General features: G+C 46.5%; 1 protein-coding gene across 1 annotated transcript; it reads left to right on the plus strand.

Annotated features, from left to right (window-relative positions):
* Positions 1 to 542: 542 nt before the first annotated feature.
* On the plus strand, positions 543 to 16,835 carry LOC146058625 (ecto-ADP-ribosyltransferase 5-like). Its single transcript, XM_083170899.1, has 3 exons — positions 543 to 618; positions 13,691 to 14,404; positions 16,727 to 16,835. Exons 1-3 carry the CDS (start codon positions 543 to 545, stop codon positions 16,786 to 16,788), a joined length of 852 nt encoding a protein of 283 aa, XP_083027025.1. The 3' UTR covers positions 16,789 to 16,835.
* The last annotated feature ends 4,717 nt before the right edge of the window (positions 16,836 to 21,552 follow it).

A 21,552-nucleotide genomic window follows, 5' to 3' on the forward strand; every position in this document is an offset into this window, starting at 1 on the left:
GCACCATGCCATCGTGAGCGGGTCGTCCTGGTGTGTACCCTTCTTTAGATTAGAAAAAGTTTACACAATCGAACATGGACATATAGCAAAAATAAAAAATCAGAATAAAACAAAAGTTGTCCGTCTAGGTGCTGAGAACATAACCGTATGTATAGAAAACACTTTGCTATGTAGATACAAGCAAATACTTTATATCACTCTCATAAGTTACCTTATAACTGATAACATAGCTGTAGTGCGATGTTCTTTATTCCCCAAAATAGAACCGCATTCTCCGTTGATAGCGTTAAGGTTTTAACAACAGTCTGTCAGATAAAAAGTTTCTTATTTTATAATAAAAAGCTGGTAGTAATATTTGGGGGGTGTCCCAGTGGATGTTCTCATGGCACTTTAGGATGCTGAGGTGTAACACAGCCTCCTATGATGGGAAGGATAGCTGACAGTGACAAAGCCCCACGCTTTGGCCGGGGGTCCTTAAATGCCCCCAGCTGTGCCATGACTGCTGGCTGTTTGAGCCCGATGCATATTTTGGCTTTTTTAATATGAATCCGGGGAATCCGTCAGCTTTAGCCGTCGTAATCGGCCTTCTTGGTAAATGTCCCCGTTATTGTCCTACAGGTGAGTTCCTCTTCTGATGCAGGCAATGATATCTACAAGAACAGGATCAGTAAGTATTACAGAGTAATTATATATAACACCTTTGTGGTACCTGATGCCACTGACCGCATTGATACTAATCGTACACGTACTATTATATGTGACCGACGTCGCAGTTTTACCATCGATGGGGGCGAATCAGGTGGTTTTCCTCCATCAATGGTTCAGCATAACCCAATAATCCCCCCCCCCCTCCAAAGTGCCGGGGCACGGAGCATAGTTCCGACCCCAACACGGTGAAGCTATGCTCCAAGGTTATGATTGGCCAGTCATACAAAAGCCATGGTCATCGCTAGGTAAAACCATTGATGGCAACCATCGATGGCACTAGCACCGATAGCCATCCCTAGGGTAGAGTGAAGCATTGTCTACCAATGGGGAAGGAGGGGGGGCAGTGGGCACAGTTGGGGTATGCTTGCTTTATCTTTACTGTATACAGATAGATATATGTTATGTCATGTTGGTTACACTTCACATTATATATAAATCACATAAACAGTTGTAATTATGTTTATACCATCTATAAACGGGGGGGGGAAACGCAGGATTTTTCTGGAGCCCCCCCCCAAAAAAAGGACGATATTACTAAGCCCCACCCCCCTCACCATTGACCCTCAGGGCTAAAATGATGCGATTCTAATGGACTCTCATTAGATTTGTTCTGGCCTCTCCCCATTGACCTGTGAATTGTGGCCAATTGCCCTTCCCAGAAATTCAGGTCCCCCTCCCGGCCCACCAGAAGGGAGGGCAAGCCTACTGTAAGCTCCTGGATCCTCCGCATCCCCCCCCCCCTCATCCACAAAACTGGTTAGTCATATCCTGCCATTTTCGGGTCTACATGGAGGGGATGGGACTAAAATGATGCAAATTGTGGTATTTTCGGAATACCAAAGGGGTGGTAGCCAAAAAGATTTCCATAAGGGAAGTGCTTTATGGTGCACCGCTTCCTTGTGATGGGAGGGGGGGGGGGGGGGATATTGTCACCATTCCTGCGCCATGTGCAGTGACGGGCAAGCTGTGAAAGTCTGCCTGAATGAGCCCGCCCCTTCTGCTTCCCCTAGCCCTAAACACCACAAGTGAGTTGAGGAAGGACACCCCCCCCCCCCCATTTCAGTTATTGGGGTAAATTTACTTAGATCGAATGGGTATGAATGCACATATTTGTATCCATTCGATGCATCAGCCGAATTCTGGTTTCCGAATGTATACACCATCCATCAATGAGCCAGAAACCAGCTCAAACAGCCTCCAGGGTAATGCCACAGGTGGGGGACGGGATGCAGTTAAAATCCCGGCGGTCGGGATCCCGGCGTTCAGAATCCCGACGCCGGAATCCCGACCGCCGAAGTGCCGACACATTCTCCCTCCTGGGGTGTCCACGACACCCCTGGAGGGAGAATAAATTAGTGTGCCGAGCGTAGCGAGGCACCGGGCCCGCTGCGCGAGCAGCGAGCCCGCAAGGGGGGGCGATCCACGTCCCCCCCTTGTCGGCATTTCGGCTGTCGGGATTCCGGCGTCGGGATTCTGAATGCCGGGATCCCGACCGCCGGGATTCAATACTGAATCCGTGGGGGACACTTATTATATGAGATCCCCTAGCCAAAGCATTACCTCTTTGGCTGGTTAGCTTGGGCCGTCGGACGTCAGTGGCCCTCCCTCCCAACAGCTGGGGATGCCTGTGTTAGCCGGGACACTCCCAGAAACTGCTGCGTTATGCTCCCAATCACCTTGCGAGTGGCCACACAGTCTTTGCATGGTCAGTCCACAAGGAGACCTCACACATGCGCACAGCGTACGGATGTGCGCGGCCTTTCCATATTCAACAGGGCTTAATCAGGCTCACAGTTCCTCACTCACTATTATAGCATTCCCAGCTTTATATAATGACTCCTCTCTCTCTCCCCCCCCCCCCCCCCAAGGTCCGTCATCCTGACTGGTCATTACACCGTTCTGATGTCACCATCACTGGATACCCACAATACAGGACACTGTTCCGATGTCACCATCACTGGATCCCCACAGTACAGGACACTGTTCTGATGTCACCATCACTGGATCCCCACAATACAGGACACTGTTCTGATGTCACCATCACTGGATCCCCACAGTACAGGACACTGTTCTGATGTCACCATCGCTGGATCCCCACAGTACAGGACACTATTCTGATGTCACCATCGCTGGATCCCCACAGTACAGGACACTGTTCTGATGTCACCATCGCTGGATCCCCACAGTACAGGACACTATTCTGATGTCACCATCGCTGGATCCCCACAGTACAGGACACCGTTCTGATGTCATCATTGCTAGATCCCCACAATACAGGACACTGTTCTGATGTCACCATCACTGGATCCCCACAGTACAGGACACTGTTCTGATGTCACTATCACTGGATCCCCACAGTACAGGACACTGTTCTGATGTCACCATCGCTGGATCCCCACAGTACAGGACACTATTCTGATGTCACCATCACTGGATCCCCACAATACAGGACACTGTTCTGATGTCACCATCGCTGGATCCCCACAGTACAGGACACTGTTCCGATGTCACCATCACTGGATCCCCACAGTACAGGACACTATTCTGATGTCACCATCGCTGGATCCCCACAATACAGGACACTATTCTGATGTCACCATCGCTGGATCCCCACAGTACAGGACACTATTCTGATGTCACCATCGCTGGATCCCCACAATACAGGACACTATTCTGATGTCACCATCGCTGGATCCCCACAGTACAGGACACCGTTCTGATGTCATCAATGCTAGATCCCCACAATACAGGACACTGTTCTGATGTCACCATCACTGGATCCCCACAGTACAGGACACTGTTCTGATGTCACCATCACTGGATCCCCACCATTGGCGTGCGCACATTGAGTGTTAAGGGTGCACAGGCACCCCCTAATGCTGTGCCCCCACCCCACACTTATTGCTGCTAGTAATAACAGCAATACCTTTTACCAAAGTCTTTTGCTTTTTAGACCTGTATTCCATTAAAATAAGCGCCCATCAATCATTTATGTGTGTTTTGCATTATTAATTGTATTACACCATTGTCATATCACTACATACCTGTGTCATCCAGATATGATTGTGACTTTATTTGCATGTACTGTTACAGAGTAATTAGAAGATTAAAACTGAAATAGGCCGGATATAGTGGTGTGGCTGAGAGACGTTTTATATTGTAGTGAGTGCACGCCTGATTGGTGGTGTTAGACAGACCCAATGGCGTGTTAGACATGCCCAATAGGTGGTGCTAGGCACACCGCTTTGACAGTGCACCCCCTAATAAAATGAGCTGCGCACGCCTATGATCCCCACAGTACAGGACACTGTTCTGATGTCACCATCGCTGGATCCCCACAGTACAGGACACTATTCTGATGTCACCATCGCTGGATCCCCACAATACAGGACACTATTCTGATGTCACCATCGCTGGATCCCCACAGTACAGAACACTGTTCTGATGTTACCATTGCTGGATCCCCACAGTACAGGACACTGGTCTGATGTCATCATTGCTAGATCCCCACAATACATGACACTATTCTGATGTCACCATCGCTGGATCCCCACAGTACAGGACACCGTTCTGATGTCATCATTGCTAGATCCCCACAATACAGGACACTGTTCTGATGTCACCATCACTGGATCCCCACAGTACAGGACACTGTTCTGATGACACCATCACTGGATCCCCACAGTACAGGACACTGTTCTGATGTCACCATCACTGGATCCCCACAATACAGGACACTGTTCTGATGTCACCATCACTGGATCCCCACAGTACAGGACACTGTTCTGATGTCACCATCACTGGATCCCCACAGTACAGGACACTGTTCTGATGTCACCAGCACTGGATCCCCACAATACAGGACACTGTTCTGATGTCACCAGCACTGGATCCCCACAGTACAGGACACTGTTCTGATGTCACCAGCACTGGATCCCCACAGTACAGGACACTGTTCTGATGTCACCATCACTAGATCCCCACAGTACATCACTGACATTTATACCCCAATAATCACTTATCGTTAGGCGTTAATATTTCTACCCGATCCTCACGTACAGTAAGATGAATTCTCTTTCACATTTATGTAAATAATCTATATTTTATATACAATAACATGTTAACAAATCTCAAAAAGAAATTTGTTTTATTTCAGTGAACAATTTGTTTAATAACTTCTCTATAATTTGTCACCACCGATGGAGCCGATAAATCACTGTCAGCGCTGTGATACCTGATTACTTGTAGCGATGAATCAATGATTGCACATGCACTGCTGCCTTCATCACAACTAATCCCCCCCCGCGCAATGATGCCCCCCACACACACACTCCAGTGAGTGGGTAGCAGGCAGCGGGGTCAGTTATTACCTGGTGCCTCCATCTGTGACAGCTGTGCCGGGTACAGAACACACAGTAGGACATATGCTGTGCCAGTGCCTGCATCCTTAGTTATTACCTGGTGCCTCCACCTGTGACAGCTGTGCCGGGTACAGAACACACAGTAGTACATATGCTGTGCCAGTGCTGGGCATCCTAAGTTAAAACCTGGTGCCTCCACCTGTGACAGCTGTGCCAGCTACAGAACACACAGTAGTACATATGCTGTGCCAGTGCCGGCATCCTTAGTTATTAACTGGTGCCTCCACCTGTGACAGCTGTGCAAGGAACAGAACACACAGTAGGACATATGCTGTGCCAGTGCCGGGTCCTTAGTTATTAACTGGTGCCTCCGCCTGTGACAGCTCTGCCAGGTACAGAACACACAGTAGGACATATGCTGTGCCAGTGCCCGGTGTCCTTAGTTACTACATGATGCCTCCGCCTGTGCCAGCTTTGCCAGCTATAGAACACACAGTAGGACATATGCTGTGCCAGTGACTGGTGTCCTTAGTTATTACCTGGTGACTCCACCTGTGACAGCTGTGCCAGGAACAGGACACACAGTAGGACATATGCTGTGCCAGTGCCGGGCATTCTTAGTTATTACCTGGTGCCTCTACCTGTGACAGCTGTGCCGGGTACAGAACACACAGTAGGACATATGCTGTGCCAGTGCCGGCATCCTTAGTTATTACCTGGTGCCTCCACCTGTGACAGCTGTGCCAGCTACAGAACACACAGTAGGACATATGCTGTGCCAGTGCTGGGCATCCTTAGTTATTACCTGGTGCCTCCGCCTGTGACAGCTGTGCCAGGAACAGAACACACAGTAGGACATATGCTGTGCCAGTGACCGGTGTCCTTAGTTATTACCTGGTGCCTCCGCCTGAGACTTTAGTGCCAGGTATAGAACACACAGTAGTACATATGCTGTGCCAGTGCTGGGCATCCTAAGTTATTACCTGGTGCCTCCACCTGTGACAGCTGTGCCAGGAACAGAACACACAGTAGGACATATGCTGTGCCAGTTCCGGGCATCCTTAGTTATTACCTGATGTCTCCGCCTGTGACAGCTATACTGGGTACAAAACAGACAGTAGGACATATGCTGTGCCAGTGCCGGGCATCCTTAGTTATTACCTGGTGCCTCTGCCTGTTACAGCTGTGCCAGGTACAGAACACACAGTAGGACATATGCTGTGCCAGTGCCGGGCATCCTTAATTATTACCTGGTGCCTCCACCTGTGACAGCTGTGCCAGGAACAGAACACACAGTAGGACATATGTTGTGCCAGTGCCGGGCATCCTTAGTTATTACCTGGTGCCTCCACCTGTGACAGCTCTGCCAGGTACAGAACACACAGTAGGACATTTGCTGTGCCAGTGCCGGGCATCCTTAGTTATTACCTGGTGCCTCCACCTGTGACAGCTCTGCCAGGTACAGAACACACAGTAGGACATTTGCTGTGCCAGTGCCGGGCATCCTTAGTTATTACCTGGTGCCTCCACCTGTGACAGCTCTGCCAGGTACAGAACACACAGTAGGACATATGCTGTGCCAGTGCAAGGCATCCTTAGTTACTACATGATGCCTCCGTCTGTGCCAGCTTTGCCAGCTATAAAACACACAGTAGGACATATGCTGTGCTAGTGACCGGTGTCCTTAGTTATTACCTGGTGCCTCCACCTGTGACAGCTGTGCCAGGAACAGAACACACAGTAGGACATATGCTGTGCCAGTGCCGGGCATCCTTAGTTATTACCTGGTGCCTCTACCTGTGACAGCTGTGCCGGGTACAGAACACACAGTAGGACATATGCTGTGCCAGTGCCGGCATCCTTAGTTATTACCTGGTGCCTCCACCTGTGACAGCTGTGACAGCTACAGAACACACAGTAGGACATATGCTGTGCCAGTGACCGGTGTCCTTAGTTATTACCTGGTGCCTCCGCCTGAGACTTCAGTGCCAGTTATAGAACACACAGTAGTACATATGCTGTGCCAGTGCTGGGCATCCTAAGTTTTTACCTGGTGCCTCCACCTGTGACAGCTTTGCCGGGAACAGAACACACAGTAGGACATATGCTGTGCCAGTGCCGGGCATCCTTAGTTGTTACCTGGTGCCTCCGCCTGTGACAGCTGTGCCAGGAACAGAACACACAGTAGGACATATGCTGTGCCAGTGCCGGGCATCCTTAGTTATTACCTGGTGCCTCTGCCTGTGACAGCTGTGCCAGGTACAGAACACACAGTAGGACATATGCTGTGCCAGTGCCGGGCATCCTCAGTTATTACCTGGTGCCTCCGCCTGTGACAGCTGTGCCAGGAACAGAACACACAGTAGGACATATGCTGTGCCAGTGCCGGGCATCCTTAGTTATTACCTGGTGCCTCTGCCTGTGACAGCTGTGCCAGGAACAGAACACACAGTAGGACATATGCTGTGCCAGTGCCGGGCATCCTTAGTTATTACCTGGTGCCTCCGCCTGTGACAGCTACAGAACACACAGTAGGGATAGGTGAATGATGTGGGTTTTCCCCCGCAGGCTGCGATTGGATGTTTATGTAAAACATTCATTCACAGCCGGTGCGTGCTAACACACTGGTGGACTGGCAAGGCTGAATCAAGCAGAATACCCCCTGAGAGTTATATAGTGGCAGTCAGTGGTGGGCCCGGTCTGGGGATATGGTACCATGTGTGATGCAGTGTACAGAGCCGGGAACTAGACAAGCAGGTCTGCAGCTATTTCAAATATTTTAAATATTGCGCCTGCTTGTGGTCTGACAGCCAATCAAAAGTGGTAGTTCCTGATTGGCTGCTGCTCCGCAAGCTGGCGCGAGATTTAAAATAGCGCCGCTGACCTTCTCTTCTAGCTAATTCTCTCCCGGCGGGGGTGTGCGTCTCCCTCTAGGTGTCTGATACGGCGGTGCGCATCTCCCTTCTGGAGTTTGATACGACGGCACCCCAATGCTGCGTAGCAACGCGCTCTGTGCAGCTCTTGTCCTCTGAGACTTTCATTAAACTCCCCCTTTAGCAACGAGCATTTGCACTCGCCCTTGGCAATGAGCATTTGCACTCCCCCTTGGCAATGAGCATTTGCACTCCCCCTTAGCAACAGGTATTTGCACTCCCCCTTGGCAACAGGCATTTACACTCCCCCATGGCAACGAGCATGAAGGCCCGGGCATCAAGCAAGAAACCCCTAGTAATTAACATGTAGGTAAGTAGCACTAATATGGCATAATATGTAATGGGCATTAGAGTGTGGTATATGTAATGGGCATTACGATGTGTGGTATAACGTGAAATGGGCATTACGGTGCGTGGTATAATGTGTAATGGGCAGTACAGTGTGTGGTATAACGTGTAATGGGCATTATGGTGTGTGGTATAACGTGTAATGGGCATTACGGTGTGTGGTATAACGTGTAATGGGCATTACGGTGTGTGGTATAACGTGTAATGGCTGATATAGCATGTGGTATACTATGTAATGGGTGTTTGATGTGTAGACATGACGGTGTAAGCTTTTGGCTCGACACGGATCCCTCCCAGGAAGCCCGGAAATCTGTTGGGGATGCTTTTTGTGTAGCTCATCGCATATGTTAGTACATACTGTATGTGATGAGCATTGTGACGATGAGTGGCACTTCTTGGTACATCCCACCCTCTTTCACTCCAGGGCCATTTGCTTGTGTTTGCCCCTGGCTGGTCCCACAGCAGCACAGAGTATATAAGGAGATGCATAATGTGCTGTGGTTTTAACGTACATTAACGAAACAACTAATGCTATTTATACTATGTGTAAGATATAGCTGGCGTAAGAACACTGAGTCCCCCAAACATTTCTCAGAATAAAAGTTTTATTATTGCAGAATCCCAGCTGCCGCCGAGCATCCTTACTGCCCCCTTGTGGATGGAAGTTACATTGCAGGTGAGCAGAGCATTGTGCTAAACAGACCACAATTGTGTCTGCACATAATGAAACAATTGTGCAGTGACACATTCTTTGCATTATTACAATAACAGACAAGAATCCGCTTGTCCCTCCAGTTGGAAATCTCTATTACATGTAACCTTTGAGAACATGACAGGAATGTATGGCGTGGTCTCGTACTGTACATTGTATATGGAATAATGATCACGTTCTAGGGCGCTGTCCCAGGTGCTGATAGATGAGGATCTGCGCATACAAGGTGAGATCTTTGCCTTATCTTATTCCGTTATGTAATACTTAGGGGGGGCAGTGGTGGTGTGACGGGGCGGCCGTAGTGGGGGTAGTATATAAAATAGGAGTGAATTACCTAATAATATAGAGGTAAGTGGTCTTTATACACTGTAATACATGGGCAATCTTGGGCTGTTATTGATGGAAAAAACTAATTTAATGTGATCCATCAAAAGTCTAAACCAAAACCTATAGGTGCTGTAATGAACACAGACAACACTGTACACCAGAGGTTCCCAAATACGGTCCTCAGGGCATCCTACAGGTCCAGGGTTTAAGTATAGCCATGCTTGGACACAGGTGTGCTGAGTCATGGATAGACTTAAAAGCTGGACTGGTAGAGTGTCTTGGGGAACAGGTTTGGGAACCTCTGTGTTGTATCCGTTCCTTCGAAACTGTAACTCTGGGTAATCCGGGTCCTTACAATCAGTATAATACATTCATGGGTCCTCCCCAGTGCCCCAGGGCGAACGAATGAGCCCCAAATAGTCTCATTCTAATGTAATGTAAATAATATCAGGCAAACATGGGAAATCCACAGTAAAGTACGATTGATTGACTCCTACCAGATGGTACAGCTCAGTGGTTCTCAAACTCGGTCCTCAGAACCCCACCTAGTTCATGTTTTCCAGGTGCACTCGTTACTCATTGACACATTTTAAAAGAATCACAGGTGGAGCTGATAATTTCACTTCATTCTGTAAGGAAACCTGCAAAACAGTCACTGTGTGGGGTCCCGAGGACCGACTTTGAGGACCTGTGGTATAGCTACACAGGCGTGCATATAATACAGTATAGTGTCTGTATAGCACCTGTCTGTTTTGGTTAGGCTTTGTATTAATATTCATAACCCCAGCCAAACAAATTTCTGGCACCCCCGATATAAAAATTATAATTTGTTTTACCTACATGCTCATTGCTAGGGGTTACATGCCCATTGCCAGTGGTTACATGCTCATTGCCAGCAGATTACATGCTTGTTGTCAGGTGTTTCTGTGGAATACTTCTATGTAAAAGTAAAATAAGGGCTGGTGCTGGTTTGCAAAAACACAGGGGGGGGGGGGGGAATTGTGTAGGGGTTCCCTGTATTTAAAAAATCATCAGTGGGCTCTTCGACTGGTCCTGGTTTAAAAAATATTGGGGGACTAAGGGCCAGATGTAGAGAGTGATGAACAACCAGCCAATTGGCTCCTAGCTGTTATTTTTCAAACCCAGCCTGGCAGTTAGGAGCTGATTGGCTGGTTGTTTATCACTCTCCACTTTATCACTATTTTAAGTACATCTGGCACAAAATATGTAAGGGTTCCCCGTATTTTTAAAACCAGCACCAGGAAGCTAGTCAGTAAGATAATGCCACAGCCGAGGGACACGTTTATATCAGTCCCCTCCGACTAGTCAGCCCTGGCAGGGGGTCCCATGGGAAGTTATTACCCCCCTATAAAGGGATCCACCCTAAAGGGCACCCTGGGCAGTACTGTGCTAAGTTTTTCATGAAATAATGTATTTTTCCAGTGGAACTACAAGTCCAGGAAAGTCTTCCCCATATGCTGGTACATGGAGAACCACAAGTACCAGCATGTGGGGCATTAAACTTGTAGTTCCATGTGTAAAACAAATATTAAAATAACTACACAAACATACCATGACAGCAGAAATTTAATAAAAACTCATGCACACTTACACACTCACACCTAAACCCCACGTCGCCATTCGATCCTCTTCTCTAGAAAATCAATAGGTACCTGTGAAATGTATGAATACTTACCTACATTCAGTGTAGATCACATCCTCTTTAGTTCCTGTCGACATCCAATGGGTTAATATAAAATAAAAAACGTTGTACCTGTACTGTCAGACTGAGGAGCAGCATGTGTTACCACATGTTGCTCTTCTGCGCAAATAACAGGGATTCTGCTGGTGATTGGCTCTCCGTGTCCCATGAGTTTTATGATGGGAACTGACTAATCAGCCTGACTGCAATGTAAATGAAAGCAAAGTACAATTATAAGGGTCACCCTTGTGCTTAGCTTCTGTTACCTTTGTCTATTTCGGTGTAGACCACTGAAGACATAGGGTGAGATTTAATAGGATGAGAGATTCAGAAAGTGAGAGATTTTGGTAAGAAATCTCCAGTTTTTTTAAAGCGGCAATCATTTACACTGCAAAACCAGTGTGATTTTGCAGTGTAAATGATTGCCGCTTTAAAAAAAACTGGAGATTTCTTACCAAATCTCTCACTTTCTGAATCTCTCATCCTATTAAATCTCACCCATAAAGTTTAAAGTTGCCAATCTCTATAAAGTATCCGTCTATCATGGTGTGAAGTAATCCACTTCATGGAGGAGGGGGGGGGGGGGGGGTCCACGTTCCTAATAATAGGTCCTGTATGTAACCATTCTATCTGTAACACAATATTATGTGTACCTGCACATGGGGCAGTGTCTGACATCCCCCATCACACTCAGAGGTTACCCTCTTGTTTTATCAGACAACCCGAAATCATCCACACAAAATGGAGGATACTATGTGACTTCCACTGCAGACCGCACTGAGACCACCAAGATGGTACATACATCACTTCGGTGCCCTCCACATCTTATTGTCAGTACAGGTATCTATCTATCTATCTATCTATCTATCTATCTATCTATCTATCTATCTATCTATCTATCTATCTATCTATCTATCCAGGGCCATCACCACCACTAGGCAGCCTTAGGCATTTGCCTAGGGCGCCGGCCACTGCAGGGCAGCAGTTAGGAGCAGATCCCTGGGGATGGAGGTTAGCAGGAACTCTCACCCCCATCTCCCCCCGCTGGAGCGACTCGCCCCCTCCTGTTGAACACCGCATTGCCGGGCACCCCCTCCCCCCTCGTGGAGTGTCCAGAGCAGTTGAGCGTCGGAGTACCCGGCACCCCCCCTCCCCAGTGTACCGGCACCGGAGTACCCGGCTCCCCCCCCCCCTAGTGTAGCGACGGAGGGAGCGGGTGAGCGCCGGAACCCCCCACCTGGGGAGCTCCAGTGCCTTCCACCGGCCCTGTATCTATCTATCTATCTCATATCTACTGTATCTATCTGTCTCATATCTTTCTATCTATCTATCTATCTATCTATCTATCTATTTGTCTCATATCTATCTATCTATCTATCTCATATCTATCATCTATCTATATCATATCTATCTAATATGTCTATCTGTTTACCTATCTCATATCTATCTGTCAATCTATCTATCTATCTATCTATCTGTCTATCTATCTATCTATCTATCTATCTATCTATCTCATATCTATCTATGATTTATCTATATCTATCTATCTATCAATCTCATATCTATCTCATATCTAGTTATCTATCATCTATCTATCTATCTATCTATCTCATATTTATCTATAATATTTATTTATCTCATATCTATCTATCTATCTATCTATCTATCTATCTATCTCATATCTATCTATCTATCTATCTATCTCGTATCTATCTATCTATCTATCTATCTCATATCTATCTATCTATCTATCTATCTATCTATCTCCTATCTATCTATCTATCTATCTATCTATCTATCTATCTATCTATCTATCTATCTATCTATCTATCTATCTATCTATCTATCTCGTATCTATCTATCTATCTATCTCATATCTATCTATCTATCTATCTATCTATCTATCTATCTATCTATCTATCTATCTATCTATCTATCTATCGCATTTCTATCTATCTATCTCATATATATCTATCCATCTATCTGTCTCTTATCTATCTATCTAATCCCTATCTAACCCCTAGAAGTGTTCAGTGCCCTACAAGTCTAATTCTCAGTACAGGTGTTTATCATCATCACCACCATCCTATTATCTACCAATAAAGCCTGGACTATTGGAGGCCTATTCACCAAGTATTATTTGTAAATGTCCCCGATATTTGCTGCGGTCCCCACTTTTCACAACGTGTGTTTCGCTTCTTCTGTGCTATGCGCGACCTTAAGTACAATTAGATGTTTCATTATATGTTCCTCCTACATTTAATCTCTGGTTATTATTAGATATAATTCCTCTCCGCTGACTTATACCTTAACTGCCACCCTCTGTAGGACACAACACTGATTGGCTGGTAGTTTATCACTCTTCACTTTTAAAAGTTTGATACATACTGTATGGCCCACAGTATATACTGTATGTCATGTGCATGTTAGTAACCAATCACCTACAGTATATATGTCATGTGCATGTCAGTAACCAATCACCTACAGTATATATGTCATGTGCATGTTAGTAACCAATCACCTACAGTATATATGTCATGTGCATGTTAGTAACCAATCACCTACAGTATATGAATAATGATCACCGTGTCCATATAAGCCGTCTCCCGCCATGTTTTCCAGCTGCGCTGCCAGGCTGTGGACCTGAGCATGATGCCGAATGCATTTGATGATCAGTATCTCGGCTGCGCGCGTGAAATGGAGCGGAACATGGCCGCCATACTGGAGCAGGAGAAGAAGTATAAGCCCTTTGCCATGATGTGGCTGTTAGCAGAACAACACTGGAAGAGAATAAAACCATATAACATTGTTCCTGCTGAATTTAAGGACGAGTACGGAACAGCCATCATCCTGTACACCAAGGAGAGCCCCTTCCCCATCTACCAGCAGCTGAACAGGAACGTGTCCGTCGCCGGGAGATCCCGGGACCATTACATGAACAAGTTTAATTTCAAAGCTCTTCACTTCTACCTGACGAGGGCTCTACAGGTGCTCAGCAGCGGCTGCGCTGGGCGGTCCCAGGTGTACCGGGGGACATGGATGACGTTCAGCAATGTATCACCCAGCCTGCGCTTTGGACACTTTGCTTCGTCATCCTTCAACCCACAGATTGCCCAAACATTTGGGACTAAGACCCTGTTTACTATATTTACCTGCTATGGGGTCAGCATTGAGTCCTTCTCAGACTTTAAAGAACAAGAAGTCTTAATTCCAATAACAGAAAAGTTTGACATTATGAAAAAATCTGAAACCTCGTATGTCCTCAGAAGCACCGGCCACCAATGCAGTTACTACAACTGTGCGTATCTAGGAGGTGAGTGGGATGTCACGGAGTGCACCTAGGAGGTGAGTGTGATGTCACTGGGTGCACCTAGGAGGTGAGTGGGATGTCACTGAGTGTACCTAGGAGGTGAGTGTGATGTCACGGAGTGCACCTAGGAGGTAAGTGGGATGTCACTTAGTGTACCTAGAAGTTAAGAGTGATGTCACCAAGTGCACCTAGGAGGTGAGTTTAATGTTACTGGGTGTACCTAGGAGGTGAGTACAATGCCATTGAGTGCACCTAGGAGGTGAGTGTGATGTCACTCAGTGTACCCAAGAAGTGAGTGTGATGTCACTGGATGTACCTAGGAGGTAAGGTTTATGTCACTGAATGCAGCTAGGAGGTTAGTGGGATGTCACTGAGAACACCTAGGAGGTGAGTATGATGTCACTGGGTGTACCTAGGAGGTAAGTGTGATGTCACTGAATGCAGCTAGGAGGTGAATGTGATGTCACTGAGTGCACCTAGGAAGAGAGTGTGATGTCACGGAGTGCACCAGGGTTAGTGTGATATCATTGATTTTACCTAGGAGGTGTGAGTGATGTCACTGAGTGTACCTAGGAGATAAATGTGACATCACTGAGTGTACCTAGGAGGTGAGTGTGATGTCAATGAGTGCAACTCAGAGGTGAGTGTGACATCACTGAGTGTACATAGGAGGTGAGTGTGTACGAAATCAGGATTGTAATTTTCTTTTAGGCTCAAATAAATAGTGCGGTGCCTACTTTAACTATTTGCTAATCTGCCACTGGTTTGGTGTCACTGAACGCACCTAGGACTCAGCAAATCTTGCCCTTCAATATATATTTTCCCTTCCACCCCATAGATGTATTCTTGAACTGAAATGAAATGTTGTGGTATTGAATTGAAATGTTCGGGTACCCCAGTTCTAAGTCACTAGTGCCCACTAGTTTCTCCCCTTTATGCCCCTCTGCCCAGCCAGTTTTCTTTTACATGTCTTCTACCACAATTTTCCTGTTCAACACTTTTTTCCTTACCTGACCCCCAGTTTCCCCCATTGACACTGCTTCTTACCTGACTCTCCGTCCCTCCTGCTCTGTCATCAAATTGGCAATTGTATTTGTTTATTTATTTAATTATTAACAGTTTCATATATAGTACAGCATACTCTTGTGCTTTACAAAAGGAGACAGTGATACAACAAACAGGGTATTTACAGACAGTCAAAGGTATGAGGGCCCTGCTCGCAAGCTTACAATATATAGGGAAATAGGCATTGATACACAAGGAAAGATATTTTTTAATGCATTAATTCCATCAGAATGCAAAGGTTCTGTGGTGTGCTGTAAGATACGGTGACCCAGCAGTTTGGCCAGGGGTCAGTAGGATGGAAAATGTGAAGAAAAGAGTGGATATGTGTGGTCTGTATAGTGGGGATGTGATTGGATAGGAGAGGATATGTGTGGTCTGTACAGTGGGGATGTGATTGGATAGGAGAGGATATGTGTGGTCTGTATAGTGGGGATGTGATTAGATAGGAGAGGATGTGTGTGGTCTGTACAGTGGGGATGTGATTGGATAGGAATGGTATATGAAGGTTAGGTGGCTGGTTCTGGAATTTGATAAGCTTGCCTGAAGAGTTTGGAAACTTGAGGAGAGTCTTATTGTGCTTGGGAGGGCATTCCACAGAGTGGGTGCAGCCCGAAGAAAGTCCTGCAATCGGAAATGGGAGCGAGTAATGAGTGTGGTTGAGAAACGCAGATCTTGGGAGGAGCGTAGAGGTCGGGTTGGATGATATTTTGAGATAACAGAAGAGATGAATGTTGGTGTAGTTTGTTTTATGGCTTTGTGTCTAAGTAAAATAATTTTGCATTGAATACGGTAGAATACAGGTAACCAATGAAGTGACTGACAGAGTAGCTTTGCAGACAATGAAGATTAGCCTCGCAGCTGTAACTGTAGGAACTGTTACGGTTCATGGTGCTGCCTGCAGCATCTATTGAGGCCTTGTCCTGTCTGGTGAATGGGGCTCCTCAATCTTGCCAATGAAGGCAACAAGAGGCGAGTGGGTCGCTGAGTATCTCTCCACAGGTACACATGAGCCACTGTCATACAGGTGCCAGAGCAATGAGCAGCGTGGGAGCAGGTACATAATGTCACCAGGCCGGGGTGGGGGAGCTGTTTGCTAAATTTTAAAAGGGGAGTCCAGCAAGTGAAACTAATATATTAATATCATCAATATCATATGTTCATGCAGCAAGTGTGATATACCATGAGATATCTGCTAATAAATAAGGTAAATATGCTTTTATGGTGTTTCTTAGTAAAATGTATACATTTTTTTCCCCATAGGAGAAAGAAGAAAAAACCCTATTTGCAGCTCCAGTAAGGCCAACAATGCACAGAGTGGATGAATGTAGAGCAATATAGTCTCAGAGATTAATAATGCATCTAATGTGGGGGGAAAGCCACAACTATATGGGAGTGTCCCAGAATTATAGGACAGGTATGAAATAAGTTCCACAGCCAGTGCAGCTATGAAGTGTCCTTAGGAAAGTGGGCTCAAAGCCTCTGTGAGCAGTGTACAGGCGTGCTGGGGGACCAGTGTGATGTAGCCACATCCCATGAAAGAAACTACTGTAGTCATATACAAACGTGGTGATGGGGTGTCCTGTACTATGCAGATATGCAGATATGGTGAACCTGTCAGATCTGGCAACGTGCGTTTCGCCTATGTGTCCTTTTTACAATCAGTGGATTCCCTGTGCACCATGAGCCTGATTCAGACGTGGTAAAAGATTTTAGTGAACCTGTCAGATATGACAACGTACGTTTCGCATATGTGCCCTTTTTACAGACAATCAGTGGATTCTCCGAGTACCAAAGGCCTGATTCAGATGTGGTCGCAGATATGGTGAACCTGTCAGATCTGCAAAAAGAGTGTGTGGTGTCCTGAACACCACCTAATTTCTGATGCTTGGAAATGTGTCCAATCTCTTTGGATGCTATAAGAATTTGTATATCCATAGATAGGTATTTAGCAATGGAGTATGAAAGCTTGCTGCAAGTGGCCAAAAAGGACTTAGCGGGTCCATCAGTTCCAGGGAGCAAACAAAGAAAGATGGTAGCTGGTCACTGCAAGTAGATACTGTAATTTTAAGTTAATGCAAACCATTTCGGCTGGAAGACTAGTGTCTGCATCCACACAAAGATTAATGCGTGATATTCTTAGATATAAAAATATATATAGAGAACAAAACCCTTGTTTCGCGCTAATGGTTATTTAAAAAGAATATGAGGATGGGCTGCCTCACTTACACAATCCCCTGTTGGATACGGGGTGAAAAAAACATGAAGTACAATTGTAAGATGGCGACCCTCTTGTTGATATAGATCAATATAGCTTATACATTCACTTTCCATTAAATTAAAAAAAAAAACAGTCTCTTTTTCAAACATCAATGGTAATATTCCATACAGTATTCATGTATATTTCTGGTATTTAAAACATTGTGGTCACATTCTCTCATGCACCCTGTTTTAACTAAGATTCCATAGCTTATGTTAACCATTTCCCTAGATGATTAGTGACAGGTGTGTTGGTAGCTGCTCACCTATAAAAGCAAAGTGTGCTGTGAGCCTCAGACCAGATAGCATGCCTGGTATCAAACATTGATGTGATAGCTATGTGTATTGTAGCCATTTTCATCGATAGTGTTGGGACCTGCAGAAAAGTGGGGTCCCGTGAAGGGGGCTGCAGGCTTAAATGCATTGATCAATTCATGAACCAAATCTCCACTATTTATTATCAGTTAATTTAGTGTGTGCAGAGCCCCTACAATGTCTATATATATATATACAACTTATTACTGTATACCTGTATGCAGCTTTAATACACTGTACAGTGCATGTAAACCACACATTCAGCAACAGTTATTATTATTATTATTATTATTATTATTACTACCAGTTATTTATATAGCGCACATATATTCCACAGTGTTGTACAGAGAATATATTGACCATTCACATCAGTCCCTACCCCAAAGGAGCTTACAATCTGCAGTACCACATTCCCTACCACATGTACACAGGGCCACCAAGAGGTATCCCGGTAAAATTTTGGGGGCGTGGCCACCTCCTGCAATTATGACAGGGGTTATAAACATTATGACCTAAATGTTTACAGGGGCGTGAAAATATACTCTAGATCCTGTACTGATCTCTGCATCTTTCCGCAGCTCCAGGAATGCATTATGACCCCAGGGATCCTCTGCTCAGCTGTCTGACCGTCATAATGACAGTTATTTCCCAGATGTGATGTCACCGCCCGCTACAGATGTCAGCGCTGCATCCAGTGCACAGGACAGAAACAGCAGCGTCGGCAGTTACGTCACGAGGATATGACAGAGTCACTGTACTTTATATTCACAGATATCAAAGACCATTCTCAGCCTGACAGATTCCCAGGCTCTGTTAATAAGGGGTTAAATGATCACTCGCTACAATGTAAACTTCCTATAACTACAGTGATATGGGACGTCGCTGCCTTCAGCCTTACACTGCTATGTACATAGCATTCTATGGCATGTGCAATCTGGGGCATTCTGCTTTGTCACGTCTAACACAATATGTGCCTACCTATATACAGTAACTCCCTCAATGAGCGATCCATTCTGAATAACCCCCTCAATTAGAGATCCATTCTGAATAAACCCCTCAATTAGTCATCCATACTGAATAACCCCCTCAATTAGCGATCCATTCTGAATAACCCCCTCACTTACCGATCCATTCTGAATAACCCCCCTCACTTAGCGATCCATTCTGAATAACCACCTCAATAAGCGATCCATTCTGAATAACCCCCTCAATTAGCGATCCATTCTGAATAACCCCCTCACTTAGCGATCCATTCTGAATAACCCCCTCACTAAGCGATCCATTCTGAATAACCCCCTCAATTAGCGATCCATTCTGAATAACCCCCTCAATTAGCGATCCATTCTGAATAACCCCCTCAATAAGCGATCCATTCTGAATAACCCCCTCACTAAGCGATCCATTCTGAATAACCCCCTCAATTAGCGATCCATTCTGAATAACCCCCTCACTAAGCGATCCATTCTGAATAACCCCCTCAATTAGCGATCCATTCTGAATAACCCCCTCAATAAGCGATCCATTCTGAATAACCCCCTCAATTAGCGATCCATTCTGAATAACCCCCTCAATAAGCGATCCATTCTGAATAACCCCCTCAATAAGCGATCCATTCTGAATAACTCGCTCAATTCCGACAACTTGTTATTATATAAGAAATAATACAATAAAATAAGCGATTACAATGAGTCTAAAGAATCCAATCATCCCTGTCGCAGAGCGCTCCGGTTCCGATCCGATTCAGGCAACAGGCTGCCTAGCGTACCGAAATCAGAATCTTCACTTTAACCCTTTGAGTCCCAACGTTGCTGTGAGCGAGCCTTAAAATATCTGCTAAAATTCCAGCGCCGCCCACAGCGACTGCTCTTGTTTTGGGTGCAATATTTAACTAAACTGCATTTAATTGACTCGGCCGTATTTGTATTTATTTATACTCTGACTATCGCCGGCAGGTTTAATGGATATTTTCAGGACCTCTCGTTTTAGGTAACGCACAGAAAGACGCATTTCCCAGCTGGAGGGACGTGCCGACACTGCCTGCCTGTGGGCACACACCGCCCCAGGAATACAAAGACACAAAACATAGACTGAACAATAAGCCATACAGCATCTTGTAGTAGATACTGTAATCTATATATAACACGTACTGGGGCTGTTACACAGTATTACAATCTGTATTGTTATTAAAGCACGGCCCCCTTTGCACGTGTTTAGGCACAGCACTGGTGGTAGGGAGCACACCTCGGGCTCCTGAGTTTCGTCAAACTTACAGGGGGACCGTTCGTATCTCTGAGCAAGTGTAGACTAATACCCCTTTTACACCAAAACGCCGGGTCGCACCCGGCTTTTTTAGACCCAGGTTCAATCCGGGTGCGACCCGGCGTTTAGTGCCATTTACACCGGGCGGACAGCCCGACCCGCACCCGCCCCCACCGGAGCTTGGAGATGACAGCGCGATGTCATCTCCAAGCGCCAATCACCGCCGCGTGCCGCCGCCGGACCGGAACGCTGCTGGGGGCAGCCCAGCACTAAGGTAAGCTGCTGGGCTGCCCCCAGTCCCCGCGCACACTCCCCCGCCGTCGCACAGGAGGTGAATGGATGCCGCACACAGGCATCCGTTCACCTCCCTCCCCCGCCGCCGCTGCTGCTGCTGTCTGCAGGGTATAGCAGACAGCAGCGCCGGCTGTCAGTGACTGTCAGGCTGACAACCCGTCCAACCTGCGGACGCTGCGGTCCGCAGGTTGGACGTTCCCCATTCATGTAAATGGGAGCCGGGTCATCCGACCCGGCATTCCCATTTACACTGCCCTCTACCCAGGTCCTAGCCGTGTTCTACCCAGGTCAGGACCTGGGTAGAAGTCCCGTGTAAAGGGACACGGCGTTAGGGATTTACACCGCCGAAGATCCGGGTCTGACCCGCCGCTGACCCGGATTTTTCGGCGGTGTAAAAGGGGTATTATTCAGGACTGCAATGGCCGTGAGGACGTCAGGGGTCCACCCCATGGCTGGGCCTACTTACATTTTTATGTGGCATGCCAAGGGGCTTCATGCTCGTTGCCAAGAGGGTTTAATGCTTGTTGCCAAAGAGGTTTTATGCTTGTTGCCAATGGGGTTGCATGCTCATTGCCAAGGGGGTTTATGTGGGATCCTGCATTGGCAGGGTCTGCAGCAGGCGCATTGTAAAAGATGCCCGGCAGAATTGAATCAGTCTGACCTGTAATGTTTATGGGGAGTGCAAGATCTGAAGTGAAGAACCAGGGGCCCCTGACCAGCACACGCCAGCGATACGTTCACAGCCGCGCACACAGGGGGACCGTTGTTTATTTGTTATGCGCGGCTGTGAACGTATCGCTGGTGTGTGGTCTGAATCAGTCCCATAGTCAAAATTGCCTTGCCTGTGCAGTCTATTTGTACTTGCGGTACACAACCTGGTGGGCGCGCATCAATATTGCAGGCAGGGTTATCCTTGTGCGATTTTGGGTAATTTATCTTACGATTTTGACTACTGTGTATAT

The sequence above is a fragment of the Crinia signifera genome, chromosome 2 (genome assembly GCF_055691185.1).
Source record: "Crinia signifera chromosome 2, ASM5569118v1, whole genome shotgun sequence".
Classification (NCBI taxonomy): Eukaryota; Metazoa; Chordata; class Amphibia; order Anura; family Myobatrachidae; genus Crinia; species Crinia signifera.